The following is a 17,643-nucleotide window of genomic DNA, read 5'->3' on the forward strand; positions in this document are numbered from 1 at the left end:
AAAGGGTGAGAACGCTATGTACAGCTGCTGCTCATTGAAGCTATAGGGCAGATTCGACACGTACAGACTCACCCCCTTTTTAACAGACAAGATGCTTACACAAGACATTTCAACGATCGATAAAGATTTGTAAGAAGTGTGCTAAGGGGTTTGTGATGGATACCGGGTAGTGCCGCTCATTGTCCTGAGCCATAACCTTCCGCTGAACATGACGCTCCTCAAATGTTTTAAAGTGGCAAATGGACCTTTTAAACACGGACAAAATGAGCTCACCCTCTATACGATTAGACAAGACAATTTACAAGAAGACCAACTGAGATCCACTTCCACTAGCTGGTCGTCCAACAACATGCCATCGAGCGTTTTGATGGCCTTTTCCGCCGCTTCAATGGTGGGAAAGTGGACGAATCCATAACCTTTGGATCCATTTGCATCACAAACCACCTTGATGAAAATATATGACACATGTGAACATGAACGAAGACATCAACGCATAATATATCTTGTGTATGAAAACAGTCAAACCGCAGATATTACCTTGCAGGACAGTATCTTCCCAAAACGTGAGAAGGTGTCGTAAAGGCGGGCACCATCGATGCTGCTGGCCAGACCCTTGATGAAGATGTTCCCGACCCCAGTCTTCCTCAGTGTGGAACCACGCTGGGAGAACATGATTCGCATGGGTCTGCCCAGAAGATCCTGACACATCCGAGTGTCCATGGCACTCTCAGCTGAAAGACAAGGCGAGTTTATTTATATGGCTCATATAGCTTAATTTACTGGAAAAAAACAACAAAGAGAAAATGACACAAGACTGTAAACTATGAATTAAAATGTTTATTACCAAAATGTTAAGGTGAAGAATGGAGAGTTAACTTACCATCCGCGAGGTTCACAAAGTTAACAAAACCATACCGCAGGGAGCGCCAAGACACCCTGTCTCTGCAGACCCGCACGGACTGGATCGGACCGAACGGGCTGAACGTCTGTTGGAGGATGAACTCGGACACTTCTGGATGAAGATCCCCCACGAACAACGAGGCGGTCTGATCCCTAGCTCCACAGTTTCCTCCGATGAACGATGTCATCTGACCTGTGAAAATATTCAACTCACAGAATGAGAAGACGTTAAATACAAGAAATGTTAATACAGTAAGACTATAATATAACAGTAAGTATTTCAGATGAAAATGTATTGTAAAATGAATGAATTAAAGAAATATAATGATGAATAAAAGTTAAGAAATGTCAAAGTCTGAATCTGAAGATCTCTCCGTGTCCTCCAGTGGCTCGTCAAAACAATGTTTGATTTTTGTAGAATGAACGCGGCCGTTGCCTAGTGACGGATGTTTTAAGTGATCCGAAGATGACGTCATTTTGTAAATGCTCAAAAAAGTATACAGTTTTTGTTATAATAATGTTAATTAAAATAGTTAAATTGTAAGAAGTTGCTTTAGTAATAAATAAAGCCTAATGCTTGGGTGTCTTTTTTCTGCACCTATAATGAACTTGATTTAAAATGCAATCGTAGCCTATATTCTTTTTGCAATTGTATCTTTATAAATCTTTAATAAACATGAGCTCGAATAATCAAAGACTCAAAAAGCAGGCATGATAAAAAATAGTGTTTACATTGCCAAAGGACAGAAACATTAAATATAATCACTTTTACACGAATGCGGGGATCTTTATGAATAATCTCCGCACCATCTCCATTAGAACTACAAGTAACGTGGGCATATGAAACAGGCGCGTTCGACACGCCCGAAGCTGATTGGCCGCTTCGAAGCACGTGGCGCGGTTCTTGAATCCCATTGGCTGATTCATACGTACAGGGGGTTGTTGCTAGACGGATGGTCAGTTGAGTTAGGTGAATTAGTGCTTCGTGCATATGGCCTTAAAATCAAATTAAAAGTTACATTTCTGTAACCACATGCATAAATATTTAGTCAATTTGGCTTAGAAAAATCTGGCGTTCGTTTTCTGTGTGATTTGGGGTAAGAGTCACACTACAGCGGAAGGATATTTGCGCCGTTGTAACGTGAGGTAAGCAGCGAAGTTTGAACAACATTCCACTCAATGCAACCAAACAAAATTGGGAGCTTTTACCAAATGTAACTTCGCTTTCTAACCGAGATTTGAATGATTGTATTAGCTTGTTTTCATTTCAGGAAAGAACAATGCAAATATGTCACGGTAACGTTAATCTTTGTTCGCTGTTGTTCCGTCTTTTGCATTCTACAGGCGTGCATTGAATGAAGTAACGTTAGAAATGCTTCTCAGAAGTGTGAAAGGGTGTATAATCTCCATACATAATAATGTCTAATCTAGAACTCCTTCCTTTACTCAGATCTCATAGCTTATGTTCTGGACTCAAGCATGGAGGTTGCTGAAGCCATGGACAGCAGACCACCCCTGGCAGCTTTGTGTTTATCCCAGCAGAACACCGAGGCTGATGTGGATTTCTCCAAACTCACTCCATCACAGTTTGGCATATCAACACAGAGTTTCTTACCTTCCTCAAAGATGAAAGGTAAATAAACTGGATTTAATGTGTTGTTGACTTTAACTGATTGATGTTATGATTAATTTTCAATTTGTTGACTACTAAATCCAGCTATGAATTAAATAGGTTGTCCAAGCACAACAAGTTCATGAGTTTTTTATTTAAAAGTATATAGGTCCGTCTGTCTATAACAAGAAGTAAATGTCACTCAGTCACATGTAATATGTTTATAAACGCTGCCTGCAAATTAACTATGCAAACATAAGCAAAACTGTTGTTAGATGCAGTTTAACACCGTGTCTACACCGGACGCGACTGGCACGATGTGACACGACTAAAGACATTAGAAACACATTAGAACCCATTATAATTAAACATTTTGTCCATGCTGGATGCGGCACGACGCAACAAACCCATTAAGAACAATCTGGTTGTCATGTAGCATTGTGTCTTTTTGCGTCCGGTGACACGGTGTAAGATGGCCACACAGGCTGTGTCAACCACCAGTTGCTATGCTAATACTTTTAATGTACGCTTATTTATAATGTGAATACGGCGTACTGCATTAAATCGGTTGAGCACGTTTAACTTGTCTCCCCTAGATAAATCCAGATTGGCTCAGCTAAAGGCAAGAAGGAGATCCGCAATTGGGGTCCGGGGATCTCCTGAAACAAACTCTCTCATCTGCTTCAGAGCAAAACAAGCAGCAAAAACACCGCCACGGACCCCACAGGTAGGTGTTTAACAGAACAGCACGTCGTCAAAACGCATACGTGTATGAAAACCATTGTTCTGCCTTGTCAAAGCTTTTGCAGGGAAGTCCTTTTGTTTCACGCTGTGACTCTCTAAAGAAGAAGATGGCTGCTTTCCAGTGCTTGATGGAGGATGATGAAGAGACGGAAGAAGCAAAGGATGAACAGAGAAAAGAAGAGGAGAGTGTGGAAAGCACTCTGGGGCAGGATTCTCAGAACGGTCAGTTTCTGCTCATAGTTTTGATGGTTGCTAACACAAAACTAAAATGTCTTACGGATGCATGTCCCAAGGACGTTAAAGGAATAACTGAAACTAAACTTTTCCACATTTCTAGCACAAAGCATGACATAAACTATTCATGTCTGACCTTAGTCTCCTTTAAAGGAGTTTGAAACATATGGCATGTCTATTTACCTTACCGTGTTTCGACAGTTTGTGTCGTTTTTTTTATTAAAATCTGATAATACTAGTTAACTTTAAATGTAGTAATTTATTAGTATGGGTCTATATAGGCTAATATATCTTTCCATTTAATCGAAATAATCCCTTCAATGGCGTTTACAGAAGCCAATAAGGAACATAACACGTATGTCTAACTAGACTATATTAATTTACATGAAGAAAGAACTACAAAGTCAGGGGAAACATTACAGTATTTAAAACTTACTTGACAGAACGCATAGTGAAATGAGACCAGGTGGACAGCAGCGAAGTAAATTGAGTATTGTATTTGATTTAACAGTAAAAAATATAAACAAAGTAAAACAAAGCTGCGCAAGCGTGGAACAGATCGTGCAGTGTCGAAAATCGTCGCAAAACAAAATCATCATTTGCGCATGAGAGGTTGCTACAACATCGTTGTGCGCATGCGCGAACGGATAATGCAGGTGGAACGGATCGTGTACTGACACATGGCGCTAGCAATGCCAAGGTCATGGCTACCATCGCAAGGGACTGCACATAGTCAGAAACAAATGTATAGTGCAATGTTAGTCGCTTTGGATAAAAGCGTCTGCCAAATGCGTAAATGTAATATTGTCAATGTTGCATCGGCTGAGCTTTTGACAGCAAAATTCAAAGGGTTTCAACCATCCAAGACAGAACGTTTGTCTCTCACAGCCTTGTTCTAATTCACAAAAGATGAAATATGGCTATGCCCATAGCTTGCATTTTCTGCCTAATAAACCTTAGCTGGAGCAGACATCAAGCGGGTTTGATGCGTTTTTAGTCTCGCCGTTGATTCCAGTTAGAACACAGCGAGATGACATGTAAAATAAATCAGAAGATGCTTATGGGCCTTGAAATAAAAGCTTACATTTCAGAGGACTTTCAGGGTTACAAAAAAACGCAAGGACATATCCCGTCTTAAATTTAAGTAATCTGTAACAATTTCAGAGGTGCTCTTATGAATATGGCATTTTTGCCTTATTTACTAAAGCTGAATAGTCCATTTAATGTGTCACATCAAATTTTTACAAAGCTAGTTTTGGCGCATTTTCTACAATCAATGGCTTGTCTTCTCATTTCTTTTACTGGTCAGTTATAGGTGGACTATAATTTATACAGATAGGTCAAGTCAACTTTATTTATACACAGGCTATATTTTCATTGTCACAAAGCAGCTGTACAAGAAACATATTGACACACACACAATGATTCAAACACTCCACACATACAATATGCATACGTACTAACACACACTGACGGATGCGCAGACATGCACGCACATTGGTTATCACTGACAATCACACATTTAAGATAAAGGTCTGAGAAACACAGGTGAAATATTTAACATATGCCATATTAATTAAAATTCTAATTCCTAAGCAGTCGACATTATCTGCTATTACGCAAGCATACAACGTTTTTTATGCTCTGTATAGTAAAACCCATCTCTTTTTAAATGCCTTCCTGTGATCTTGAAGTCCTTATGAACATCTTTTTTTGCTACTGCATTATGTCTTATAGAAAAAGACAGCAAGCTGACGCAAAGCCGATGCCCTTCTGTGACTCCTCCTCCGTCTAAGAAACGCTGCAGGGCCCCACGAGGGGAATGTGAGGACAAGATTACAGACACACCACTCCCCTGCCCCACTCTCCCAACACAACAGGAGCAAAGGGTATATAGATCTGCTTTTTACCTGTGCAACAATATTTCATATAGAGTTAATTGGGTGTCTAAGTGATTTGGAGTAAAGTGCTCAGAATGCAACCTTTGGGCATTGTTTACTCCAACAGACCTATTCATCCGCATTAGTGTGTTGTGGTTAAATGTAGTCAGCATTGTGCTTTGTTTTTGCTCTTATAGATGCAATCCTCTGAGAGCCATAGACCTCTACCGGAATTGTTTTCAGATTCAAAGAATGAGCTTCTTTCCTTGCCCATGCTTTCCAAACCAGAAACTAAGCCATCAGGTGAGGGAATTGTCTGTTTGAAAAGCTTCATTTACTTAATTTTTTCCTCAAATCCTCAATACATACAATCTTCTACTCTCAGATGTCGACGAGATCTCATCTGTACGCAAGAAGCGTGTTCGCTTCGGGGCACCACTCTCCCCGGAGTTCTTTGACAAAACCCTTCCGCCCAGTACCCCGCTGCAAAAAGGAGGGACCCCAATGTGTCCTCCGTCGTCTACGGGGAAAAAACGCTCTCTTCTAAAGACACCTCAAAGATTAGAAGGCCCTCTTCCTCAACCTGACTTCAATAGTCCCCAAAGCAATGGAGCTTCACCTGTTTTTGTTATTGACAGACGGACCACGGGACTTGTGTACAGTGATGATGTATTTGACAAGGTTTGGCTTTCACCAGCATTTCTGAATATCTGATTTTAGATTAATCACATAACATTAATATCTTGTGGTTGGTAGTCACAATGCGATTTTGTGCCATCGGTGACGTTTCCATGTCCATGTATCTCCTTAGATCGGTTTCCCCAGTATGGATGAAGAGTCTCCAAACAGGCCTTCTGAGAACTGCAAGGGTTAGTTACCATATTATTGTCAAGAGAAGGAAAAGGTTTGAAGAATAAATGAAAATGTGACCTATTTGGGTAACACTTTACAATAAGGTGCTATTAGTTAACATTAGTAAATGCCTTAGCTGACAATGATCAATTTAGATTTTCAGCATTTATTAATCCTTGTTAATGTTAGTTGATTACAATACAGTTATTCGTGTTAGTATATGGTACATTAACTAATGTTTGTACAAGAAAAACCCACCGCACACTCACTTGTGCAAGCTTTTTATTAGACTGTTAGCATTAACTAATGTTAACCGGGACAATGTTTGATTTTAATAATGTATTAGAAAATGCTGAAATTTACACAAATTAATATTAATAAATGCTGTAGAAGAATGGTCCATTGTTAGTTCATGTTAGCTAATGCATGTTAACAAATAGCACCTTATTGTAGAGTGTTGCCCCTATGTATTTTACTAGCTTAAAATAAAAAAAGCTGAAGACACAGTTTGCTTACACTGGTTGAAAAGGTTGGGAAAAATACCCTTAATCTTGGTGCAAATACAGTACATATTATAAATTCAGCCCAAAGTATTCATCTAATAGCCTAGTCTTTGAAGAAAGTCTCTTGTCTGTGTGTATTTTTCTCATGTATCTGAAATAAAAGATACTCTCTCAGCTGAAGACCCAGGGCAGCCCCAGGCTCAAGCCAGTGAAGTTATGAATGCCGCTTTTCAAGTGGATGAGGATGAACCATCAGCTTCACAGATGGAGGAAAAACTGCTATCAGCCACCAGTGATCAGCCACCGGCCCTCTCCAGTGAGTTACATTTTACGACTCTGCTATTTTCACCCATTGCTCTCTCTGACCGACATCTACTCTGAGCTGAATAGCCGTCGCTGAATAACTGACAATAGAAAGCGTGGTGTAGAAATATGATCCCCTTTAAATATCTTTTTACAAAATCTATAGACCATTTACTAACTAATACTCCTGCTCTGACAATAAAGCTGATATTTGCCTATGTAAAAAAATAAAGAACACCTTTGGTTTTTAACATTGTGTTGACACCATGGACTTGTTTTAAAGTGTTAGCCTTATTAGGGGAACTGTGGAACAATGTCAATGCTTGAACATGACTTTGACTGTCATGAAGTAATTTGAATATATATGGATACAGAAGAGCTGATCTCAGCTCTGCACTCTTTTTAACTGCTGCTGATTTATAAAGCCTGACATTTGTTTTTTTTCCCAGCAGCAGAAGTTGATCTGGAGTCTGTTGGCAACTCTGAGAAGCAGCTATCATTCAACGCCAGCACTCAACCCACTCGTTCTCGCTGTAGGAAAAGAAAGGTATGTTTTTCTCTGTAGCGCAGGTAGAAATTCTGTCATGCTGAGAAACTCAACAATATCAAGTGGAGGGTGTTGATTGAAGGTTTTCACTTTTACACTTGTTTGATGAGGTGTGTTTGCTGTTCATCTTAGAATTTCTTACTATTAATGTGAGTGCTGTTTATAGCATTTATTAGATTTGGTTATAGTTCATTTCTTTTTGTGCATTCATTTAAAAAATGCGCATTTCTTTATGTACATTAACCAAGAATTACACTTATAATTGTTTATATTTGGTTCATGATATCTAATGCGTTAACATGTATGTGTAAAATTATATTGTAAAATACTTTCCAGTATTTGCTGGGTTCGTTTCACTTATGACAATATACGTGGTCAAATTTATAGTTCCTCTAAATAAATAAACATGTTGTCAATCAAGAGCAAACACATTGAATGTTGTCAAATGGCTGAGAATTTGTTTCCTTTGTTGCAGCAACCAGGAGAAAATGAAGGTGAGAATCGGAGAAGCTCTCGCACAGCAGCGGCATCTGCTTCAGGAAAGATGAAGGTATGAAGTGGATTTATAGATCAAGTGAAGCTGACATGTGAAGAGTCTTGGTAAATCTGGGTTTTTTAAGCTCAGTTTATTCGGGTTGGAAGCAAGTTGACGTTGAGCCTGAAACAATAACACTTATGTGACTGGGACTTAACGTTTGGGATATAAATAGCATGATGGGTGCTTGTCACTTTATCACAAAGTTCACTAGTTTCTTGATTTCACATGTCTAAAGCCTTTGAGCGCATTTGAGTGTATAGACCTTTTGATAGTCCCTTTTCATTACTAAACTATAGCAGGGTAAACTTCTAGAGACTAGAAATTTCTGGTTTAAAAGCAACCCACTATTGAACTCTCACGGCTATCCATATTATGACTCCATATAAATGTCAATTTACCATTTATAAAGATACATTTTGTATCGCTGCTTGTTTTGTGTCCAGAAGACTGCGGGCATCAAGAAGCGCTTTGGCAATAAGGAGGTGGATCGTTCTCTATATGGCAAAAGAGACTTTGCCTCCAAGAACCCTCTGCTCAGTCCCATATTTGAGACGATGTCTGCCAGTTTCAACATCACACCAACCCAGACGCCATCTGAAAAGCTGTCAGGTAAAGTTTTTGTTTATAAGTCGCCCACAAGACATTAATGATAATTTTGGCAAAAAGTGCTCTGTTTCTTTGCAAGATGCCTCATAAAATGTGTACGTCTGTGGCTGCTCTGGTTTGACTGATTTGGCTGGTAAATTAGATTCATTAGACTTGGTGGCGGTAGCTAAAGGCTGGCAGGTATAAAGAACTGTTAATGCTCAGCCCACGCATTACAAGAATGTTGAACTTATTCGCATTCTTGTGGTTGTATTTAAGACTTATGTATTCAAGGGGGAGATGATATGTTATATATCTCAGGAACTGAAACAGACTTTATTTTAGCTAGCTGACCATTGTTATACCATTTTGGCAACTGTTAGAATTCAAAGCGTACTTGTTGCTTTATGAATTGGACACTGACACACCGCAATGACAAGAAAAATCATGTTTGCATAATTAATGATGGTTTAACGCTTAGTTACATCTACATTACTTTTTTCATTTAGTTATCTTTATGCAAACTGGCTTACAAATGAGAGAAAAGTCGAAAGTTGGTTACCCAAACAGTTTGAGATGCTAGATGATAACTCTTTGTGGCACCCATAGCCAATATTCTGTCACTTGCAGCTGTATAAAAGATTTCTGCTAAATAAATGTTATAATTGATGAAGCCTTGATGGCAGGAAAACAAAACCACATTAGCCAGAGTGCTTTTAATATGCTAATGTCATCTAACCAATTTTCCGTTTAACACACAGGTGCAGAGAAAGATGACATTCAGACACCCACCGTTCTTCATAGCCAGACCGATCGCTTACTGGTAAGTCTGTGGAGCGGTAGTGCCTTGTCTGATGCTACATTGACCAATAAAATCGAGGAGACATTAAGCCCCATCAACCAATCAAACACCGGCGTGACTTGTTTGGAACCCTCAGCCAGCACTGAGAGTCCTGCAAGAATAGGCGACTCCTGGTCAAAGCCTCTCAAAGCCAGACGTGGCTCGGGAAGGCCTGCAAGCCAACGCCGTAGCTCCGGCGCAACCAAGAGAAGGAAGTTCAGCACCTCGGCTATTGACTCTGGAAAACTGGAAGGTGAAACTGCTGGTATTGACAGCCAACAGTTGACCGAAGCTATAGGCTTAAACCAGATCAATAGTGATGGACTAGCGCTTCATGAAGATGAGCACTCTGAGACTCCAAACGTGGTACCAAATGACCCCATTAGCACGGAGCGGTCCGAGCAGAAGACACCAAAGAGATCTGGACGGGTTCAAAAGGCGTTGAAATCTCCTTGTGTAAAGATCGATGTTGTGCTAGAAGCAGATGAGAGAATTGTAGATGAGACTGAGTTTGCATACAGCAAAGCTGCACCTACAGAACCCGCTTTGGCCCCCTGGCAACAGACTGACTTTAACATCGATGACATTCTGAAGCCCGTGGCAAAGTGTCGAGGTTCAGTGCGACGTAGCCTGAGGAACCGGAGGAGCGTGGACTTTCAAGCTGTGGGCCTGGCGTGGGTGGACCACACCTCACCAGAGTTTAGTAAGGTGGGTAGGAGAAGAACACGTGGCAGACTCAGCGGCGTATCAGAACCATGTGTGACACTGGTCTGTGAGGAACCAACACCAGACGTGGCAGAGTGACCTTAAAGATCATTTTGTCTGTCTGTTAAATAACTTCTACAATGATATTTTGCAAAAATGTTACTCTGTATTGTTTTAATTTTTGCATTATTTTAATGTCTATGGACTATGCTCACACCTCTCTGAAGAGTAATTGCTTAATTGGTTATGCTCATTAAATGTTCACTCTGGTTAATTATGTTTTGAGGTGATATTACTGTGTTGCTTTACATAAAAGACCATGCTGGTTTGCTAGACAATTAAAGTCTTAGCTATATATTTATCTGTTTTACATTTTATTCAAAGTTGATATAAAAAAGTCTGCATTGTTTTAATAGAAATGCGTTACAACAAACAGGAAGCATGTTGTGGGTTACGGTTCATCTTAGTAGGACATGACTGGAACATAATTTACTCACCAAAAATGTACAACTAGTGAGATTTTATGTATTATTACATAATTTTAGAATAAATTCTAGCACATGCCCTATTAACATAATGCATCTTTTTCTTTTTGTGTTTGATTCCTGCTACACTCAGTTCCTATTAATTTTTTTCCAGATAAACCTAAATTGAAGTCATTTTGCACATTTTGATGTGAAATGTGACCTAGACGTGTGCATGATATTTAAGCACATTGAAACTATTTGGTTTGAAATCTACTGACAGTATCTGAGTTTTGCCATTACTTGTTATTAGGAGTCATTATGCAAAATCCAGGGATATTATTATATAATATATAGATATAATATTAGTGAATTAAATGAAAGATGTACTGTTGTGTTAGCTCTAGTGTTCCGCTTAACAGCTAATTCTGAAAACATTGCTTCATGGAAGACAATTAGAAACGTCCTGAATATAATTATTGTTATATTGTTAAACCAGTAAAGTTTCAGCTTTGTTTGTATTATGCTGTGAATCCGTTTTCAGCAGTGATGATAGTGTATTTGTGAGAAACAGCACCGCAACGGTGTTTAAATATTTATGGTCTGTCTTCAGACTCCAATTTCAGTTTGGATTTCCTGATATTTTTTTTCAACATGGTCTTACACCTGTGCAACTTGATCAGTTGCTTTTTTTTATCACAAAGTTCATTTTTCTCAGATTGTTTGTTTAGTCATAGGGATGTAAAATGTCATTACACAATAGACCTGATTCGTTTTTAGCAGTGTCTGCAAATTCATCTGCACACTGAAATTGATTTCCTGAGAACTCTTTGCTTTCCTAAATACTTTGAAATGTTTTCTTTTGTGTTCAACGGAAAAAAAAACATTTCTTCTATGGTCGTTGATGTTGCCCCAGAGATCTCAGTTGCTAACGTTCTTACAAATATCTTTCTTTGTGTTCAACCAAAAAAGAAATGCGTGTTTGGAACAACTTGAGGGTGAGTTGTAACAGAATTCAGAAATCAGAATTGCATCCAGATAACTACATAAAAAACAACAAGACAAAAAAATAGGGCATTTTTATGAAATCAATAAATAAAACAACACAATTGCACAAAGGATATTTGGGCTCTATGTATTTCTTATGACCCTAGGGTCCTGACTAATTCTTGCCTCTGGTACATTTTTATGTAATCTTACTACAGTACTGCCATCTAGTGGATTTATACTATCACCACATGTAAATCAGACTTTCCTTCCCTTAATCTGCTTGTCAGTGGTTCTCAACCTGGGGTTCATACTTCGAAATCAAATATAGAGTCGAAATGTGTTCCACTTATAATTGATTTATTTTTATATAAAAAAATCTTATTCCTAAACTCTATTTTGCTCGCAATCCCTCTGTTATTATGTCCAACATGAATATCATAATTATTCATCAGAAGCTTGGACAAAATGTAACTTTTTGGCCAGGGTGAGTTATTTTACGTTTCTATAATTACAGATCTTTCTTAAATATTCTAACAGGGAGTGAAACACTTTTCGACAGCTTAAAACATCGATATCATGAGATTGATTTCTTCTCCTCCTCACCTGTCCACTACATTAAATCAGTTAATTGAAAGCTATCAGAAAAAACAATGTGTTCCCTATGTACTCGCTTTACCCCTTTTATGTGAACTCGTATGTTGCCTTGAATGACTTGATGTGTTGTTTATCTGTCTGCCACTGTTGGGGTTAAAATGATTGTGTTAAGTGCTTTTTCTCTGTGTGTGAAGGAGGGAAACCCCTCTCCCCCATCCTGCAGGCCGACTGAAGGCAGCTTAGCACCAGAACAAAGGGGTCCTTTGACCAAACTGAGTCCCTTAAGACATGTGGCCTCCAGTCACCGTGGCAACCTCCCCCTCCTCCAATGGGGGGGGCAACGTACAGACTGACAGCTGGAGAGAGAGAGAGACTCACAAATTTGGAGTCTCTTTTTGTTCCAGCGTTCTCCACTTTGTTCTGGCCCATTATTTCTCGCATACGCTCGTGCTAAGTGTTCAGCGTCTGTCCCTGTCTCCCTTTATTTGGTAATAATGCAAACCTTTCAGATCCCTTATCACTTGGCATCTATTTATTCAGTGTGATGCTTCAACTAAATCTTTAACAGAGAGAGTCATGCAAAGTTGATATTGAGTGTCTCATGCCGTTTATGATTAAAATGTTTAGAGGTCAAATGTTCGGTGTTGAGAGGAGTTGGGTTAGCAGGTGTTGACACTTTCCACGTGTCATCTGTTGTGTTCAAGTGCAGCTATAAAGTTCGCACTGTCTCGTTTTTTGTCATAAAAACTTCTACTTTGATTGATAGGTTTAGACTGAACATCTACAACTGGAGACATTTCATCTTTCAAGCAACTTCAGTTTTGAAACGTTCAAGTTCTGGCACTATACAGTGAGGGTCATTTCAGGTCAACTCCAAGCACAGCAGAACTTTGAGCAAGTACCTGAATAAATTGTATTATTCACCTAAGAAAAGTAGTGTAGGTTTTGACCATAATAAAATGGCAACGGAAATTCTGTCATCATTTACTCACCCACCTGTCACTTCAAACCTGAATGACTTTCCTTCTTCTGCAGATCAAAACAGAAGATATGTTACAGAATGTTGTTAACCGGCACCCATTCACTTTTGTTGGTTTTGTGTTCATACGGGGAGCGCTGCTGTTCGATTACCAACTTTCTTCAAAATGTGATAAGAGGGTGAGTAAATGATGACAAAATATTCATATTTTATAACTGGACTCCAGACTTGTCATATTTTGGCAAACTGTTTGTGTGCTTGTGTTGACATTTCCAGAAGCCAACCCACTTGCATGCAGGAGGAATACAGGACAAAACATCTTGCCTAAGGTCATATAACAATACAACAATAGAATACACTCGCACCAAAACTTTGCGTTTGCTGCCCAGGTTCCTAATCATTACTTTCCAGCAGCCCAAACAGAAACAAACAGCATGAGCTGCCAGTCTGCGCTCTGTTTATCTCTTTGAGACGTGCTCTCTTTACGTCAAATCGTATTCCTCCGCCTGTGAGAGCGAGCACCTGAGATGTGATGGGGAGGATGTGCTCATCTCGTCTCCAGTGGGACGGTCTTCAGTGGAGGGATGTGGAACTCGTACGCTGCTCCATTATTAATGAAGTGTTGAGTCCTCAGCTCGCTTTCTGTCTGCTACAGAGAGTTGACAATATCAGAAGTAAGCAAGCAGCTGTAAACCTTGTCTCAGTGCTCTTGTTTGTGGCCGTTGCCTTCTGCTTATGGGTTTTAGTGACGGTTTGTGCATTTAATGGAAATGTGCAGTAGAAATAGGTAACATTTATTTATTTAGTTGTTCCTGTAGCTCGGAGCATTGCATTGGCAGCGCAACGTTTTAGGGTTCAATTCCCGGGAACACGCATGCAAATGTTTGTCTTGAATCCATTGAAAGTCACTGTGGATAGAAGCCAAATGTAATTTATTTTCTGACAGATACAATTGCTAACATTGTCACAAAGATGTAGGTATTGATGGTGACACAATGTCTACATTGCAAGCGAACAGCACAAAAGCGAAACAAAATGACTTTTTTCTATTAGATTTAGCTTGCTACTTGTGCATAGTGTGCATGGTGAAAAAAACTGCAAGCCAAGCATTGTGCTTTATTTCTTGAAATTAATGCTGTGTCCCCTTTATCAATTAGACATCTGTAGTAAACCCCAAAAACAAAAGTGAATTATTTTCATCATTTACTCACCCTTATGTCATTTCAAACCTGTATGTCTTTCTTATTTTGAAGAATGTTGGGAACCAAACAACATTGAACCCCATTGACTTCCATTGTAGGGATCCACTTTCCACATTTCTCAAAATATCTTCTTCTGTCTTCCACAGAGGAACGAATCATATACAGGTTTTTAAAAACATACGGTTGAATAAATGAATGTTGAAAAATGATGAATTTTTGCGTGACCCATCTCTTTTTTTGCTTTAATCTAGATTTTCCTCCTGTAAGCAGAATTCTGATTGTAATGAAGTCCTTTAGAAGCCACGTGTGTTTTTCTTAGTTTAGCCAGAAATGTAAACGCGTACCCGGTTACATTAGAATTAGTTGAGGACACACTGTTGAGTAAATTAACCGCTGTTTAGCGGTGATGTCAGGGAATCTGTGTAAAGGAAAGCAGCTTGCGATTGGCCCGGGCAGATGATGTATTAGTTTCGAGATTTTCAAAGGTCAGGGATCACAGTGTCTGCGCTGTGAGAAGATCTAACGATTAACTATCAAAACAAAAGCTGAAGCAGCCGGCCCCTGACTGCGTGTCAATGATGACATCACCATAAAAACATTTCAATAAGAATGTTGGCAAAATAACAGAGACAAATCATTGTCTAAAATAGATATCAGACCATGAAAAATAAAACCAGATGCTGTTAAATTAAAATCATCAATATCGAGAAGGGCCATCTATGTGCGCCATGGAAACCCGACGGAATCCAATAAGGTGGTAATTCGATTTCCGTGTGATGTCAAAGCTGATTTTATTTCATTTGAAGACATTGCCCTCATATTTTACATCGTTCTTGTTTGCTCACAGAGAGGAATGATAAATAACTCCAATTAGTCGGCCATTGTAATGCATTTCAGCTGTTGCAGTCGGGATCTAATCATATTTGGATTTGTACTATTGAATTAAAGACACTTCTCGCTGACTCTTAACTTCAATTTCATAGTGACTAGTCTCATTAGAGTGTCCGGCTCTTATATCAGAGTGCCAGAGGTGAAAAAAAAACTTAAACCGGCAATGATTATAACGTGAATCTGGCAGCTGATATCCCATGTTTCCGCCATCGCGCCGAACCGTTCTAAGCACAGTCTGAAACGGTTACAGTTATGTTTCCACCTGGGGCTTCTCGGCTCTGAATTTTCGGTACGGTTGTCTAACCGTCTAAAGCGCTCATAGTGTACCAGTTTGAATACAAACAGTTTAGTTCGTATTCATTTAGAGGAATGAAGACAAATACAGGTAAACCCTACAGGTAAAACGCATAGCCCACAAATCACAGCAACAGGCTAGAACACTCAAAGGAGACACACTTAATGAGTTTTCAAGTTGGCATTTGATGGTTGATCTCCAGAGGATTTACTAGCACAACCCAGGTAGAACAAAGTACACTTTATTTAAGTACACTTCCATAGTAATGCTGTATTGTCACACATTCATTTTGTATATTTAACGGATAGTTCACCCGGAAATGAAAATTCTCACACCCTCTCGTCATTTCAAACCAGTATGACTTTCTTTCTTCTGCAGAACACAAAAATATATATTTTTAAGATATTGTGCAGACGCAAAACCAATGCAAGTCATGGGTACTGCTGCTGTTTGGTTACCAACATTCTTCAACCTATCTTCTTTTGTGTTCTGCAGAAGAAAGTCATATAGCCTATGTTTGAAATGACAAGAGGTTGAATAAATGATGACAGAATTGTCATTTTCACTGTATAGTATCAGATGTTTGTACTTTTATTCTATGTGTCTCGAAATAGCACAGTAGAGTACAGTAGGATCATCTCAGTTTGTTGTAAATGAATAACAAAATTAGTGCGTGAAAATAGAGCACTTTAAGTCACGATTCTGCCTCTTTTTGATCATGTTTTCTTAGTCTTGTGGCAGGATCATGACAGACCACGTGTTTAGTGTGAGAGAGACATGGCATTGTTTGTTTTGGCACGCCGTGCGCTCTCTCAGGTCTCGTCTTTGTCCCCGCCCTCTCATTTCCTCCTTTTTGATTGTTAATTATTTCAAGCCCTGCACCTGTTCCCCTCTTGATTTGGTTCCCTATTTTATGCCCTCATGTTCTCCGTCCTGTGCTGCTACGTTGTGTAAGATTCGTGTATTGTTCCAGTCTGCCTTTTTGTCTTGTTGATGTTCGCTGGTCCCCTTCCTGTTGGATTATTCCTGTATTCTGTTTTTAGACTTTGTTTTGCCCTTCATGGCACAGTTTATGTTTGATCCATGTTATTTGTTCCTGCCTCCCCATTTTTTTAAATAAATGTTTTTTATTTTACTTATCGCGTATCTAATAAGAAACGGGTTAGTTTAGATCTTCATTTTGACTCCAAGTCCATGGTGCTCAGTTGGGCATACCAAGATGGCGCCGCGATCCCTTCCGGTGGCTACGCCTCCTGCCATTGTGGTTTAGTGTTTTATAGTGCATAGATTACAGTGCATCAGAAGTCTAAATCATTATCTTCCATAAGACAGACTTTCACAGAAAAATGAGCCATGAGCTCCAGGTTTATTATGGGTCCTGAGGACCTAAATGAAGAGTCTGCACCGCTGTGGTGTGAGTAGGCAGAGGGTAAAAAAAAGAGAGGGGCTGTCCTCCACTTACAGTCAAAACAGGAGAGAGGGAGGAGAGAGAGTGAAGACACGTCTGCTAGGCTCAGGGAGAAGAAACCCTCGAGCAGCCCCTGCAGAAATGCGCGGAGGTCTTAGAAGGTCTTAGAAGTCGCATTGTTGTCTGCAGTATATCCTGCCCTGTAAATATACACTGAAGTCCTGCCGTCACGTCATGTGACCCTGCGTAGAAAGTAAACATTGGATTATGTATTTTTCCTCTGCCCAGGGTGTCATTATAATGTAAACTGGAAGTACAGAACTGTACAAAGAAGAGTTTTTCCCCGGGGGGCCAAACGCTCCATGAGTGTTTTTTTCTTGCTCTGACTGTGCTCTGTAACTTGAGATATTGCCCCTGTGAGAGTGAGGGCTTTATAATAAGTAAAAGGAAAGAGTATCTGAGCTCTTTCATATATAACTCATTTTATAAAGAATAAAAAAACAGGATAAAAGTGAGATTAATATAAAACGTATATCTAGACTTTACAGTTCAGATATTCTTTTTTTCCACATTCTA

General features: G+C 39.4%; 1 protein-coding gene across 20 annotated transcripts; it reads left to right on the forward strand.

Annotated features, from left to right (window-relative positions):
• Positions 1-1,717: 1,717 nt before the first annotated feature.
• Positions 1,718-10,824, forward strand: cdca2 (cell division cycle associated 2). Of its 20 annotated transcripts, none has more exons than XM_079486910.1 (13): positions 1,718-2,046; positions 2,351-2,533; positions 3,109-3,239; positions 3,313-3,478; positions 5,228-5,379; positions 5,568-5,673; positions 5,756-6,051; positions 6,182-6,239; positions 6,889-7,041; positions 7,481-7,575; positions 8,051-8,125; positions 8,557-8,722; positions 9,460-10,824. In XM_079486910.1, the coding sequence occupies exons 2-13, from the start codon at positions 2,380-2,382 to the stop codon at positions 10,341-10,343; spliced, it is 2,436 nt and encodes an 811-aa protein (XP_079343036.1). In that variant the 5' UTR covers positions 1,718-2,046; positions 2,351-2,379; the 3' UTR covers positions 10,344-10,824. The 20 variants fall into 20 exon arrangements, with proteins under 20 accessions (XP_079343036.1, XP_079343050.1, XP_079343039.1 ...); XM_079486924.1 differs by having other exon boundaries at positions 1,770-2,046; positions 7,478-7,575; XM_079486913.1 differs by having other exon boundaries at positions 1,770-2,046; positions 6,901-7,041; positions 7,478-7,575.
• Positions 10,825-17,643: the final 6,819 nt, after the last annotated feature.

Source organism: Barbatula barbatula, assembly GCF_947034865.1.
Source record: "Barbatula barbatula genome assembly, chromosome: 2".
Lineage (NCBI taxonomy): Eukaryota > Metazoa > Chordata > Actinopteri > Cypriniformes > Nemacheilidae > Barbatula > Barbatula barbatula.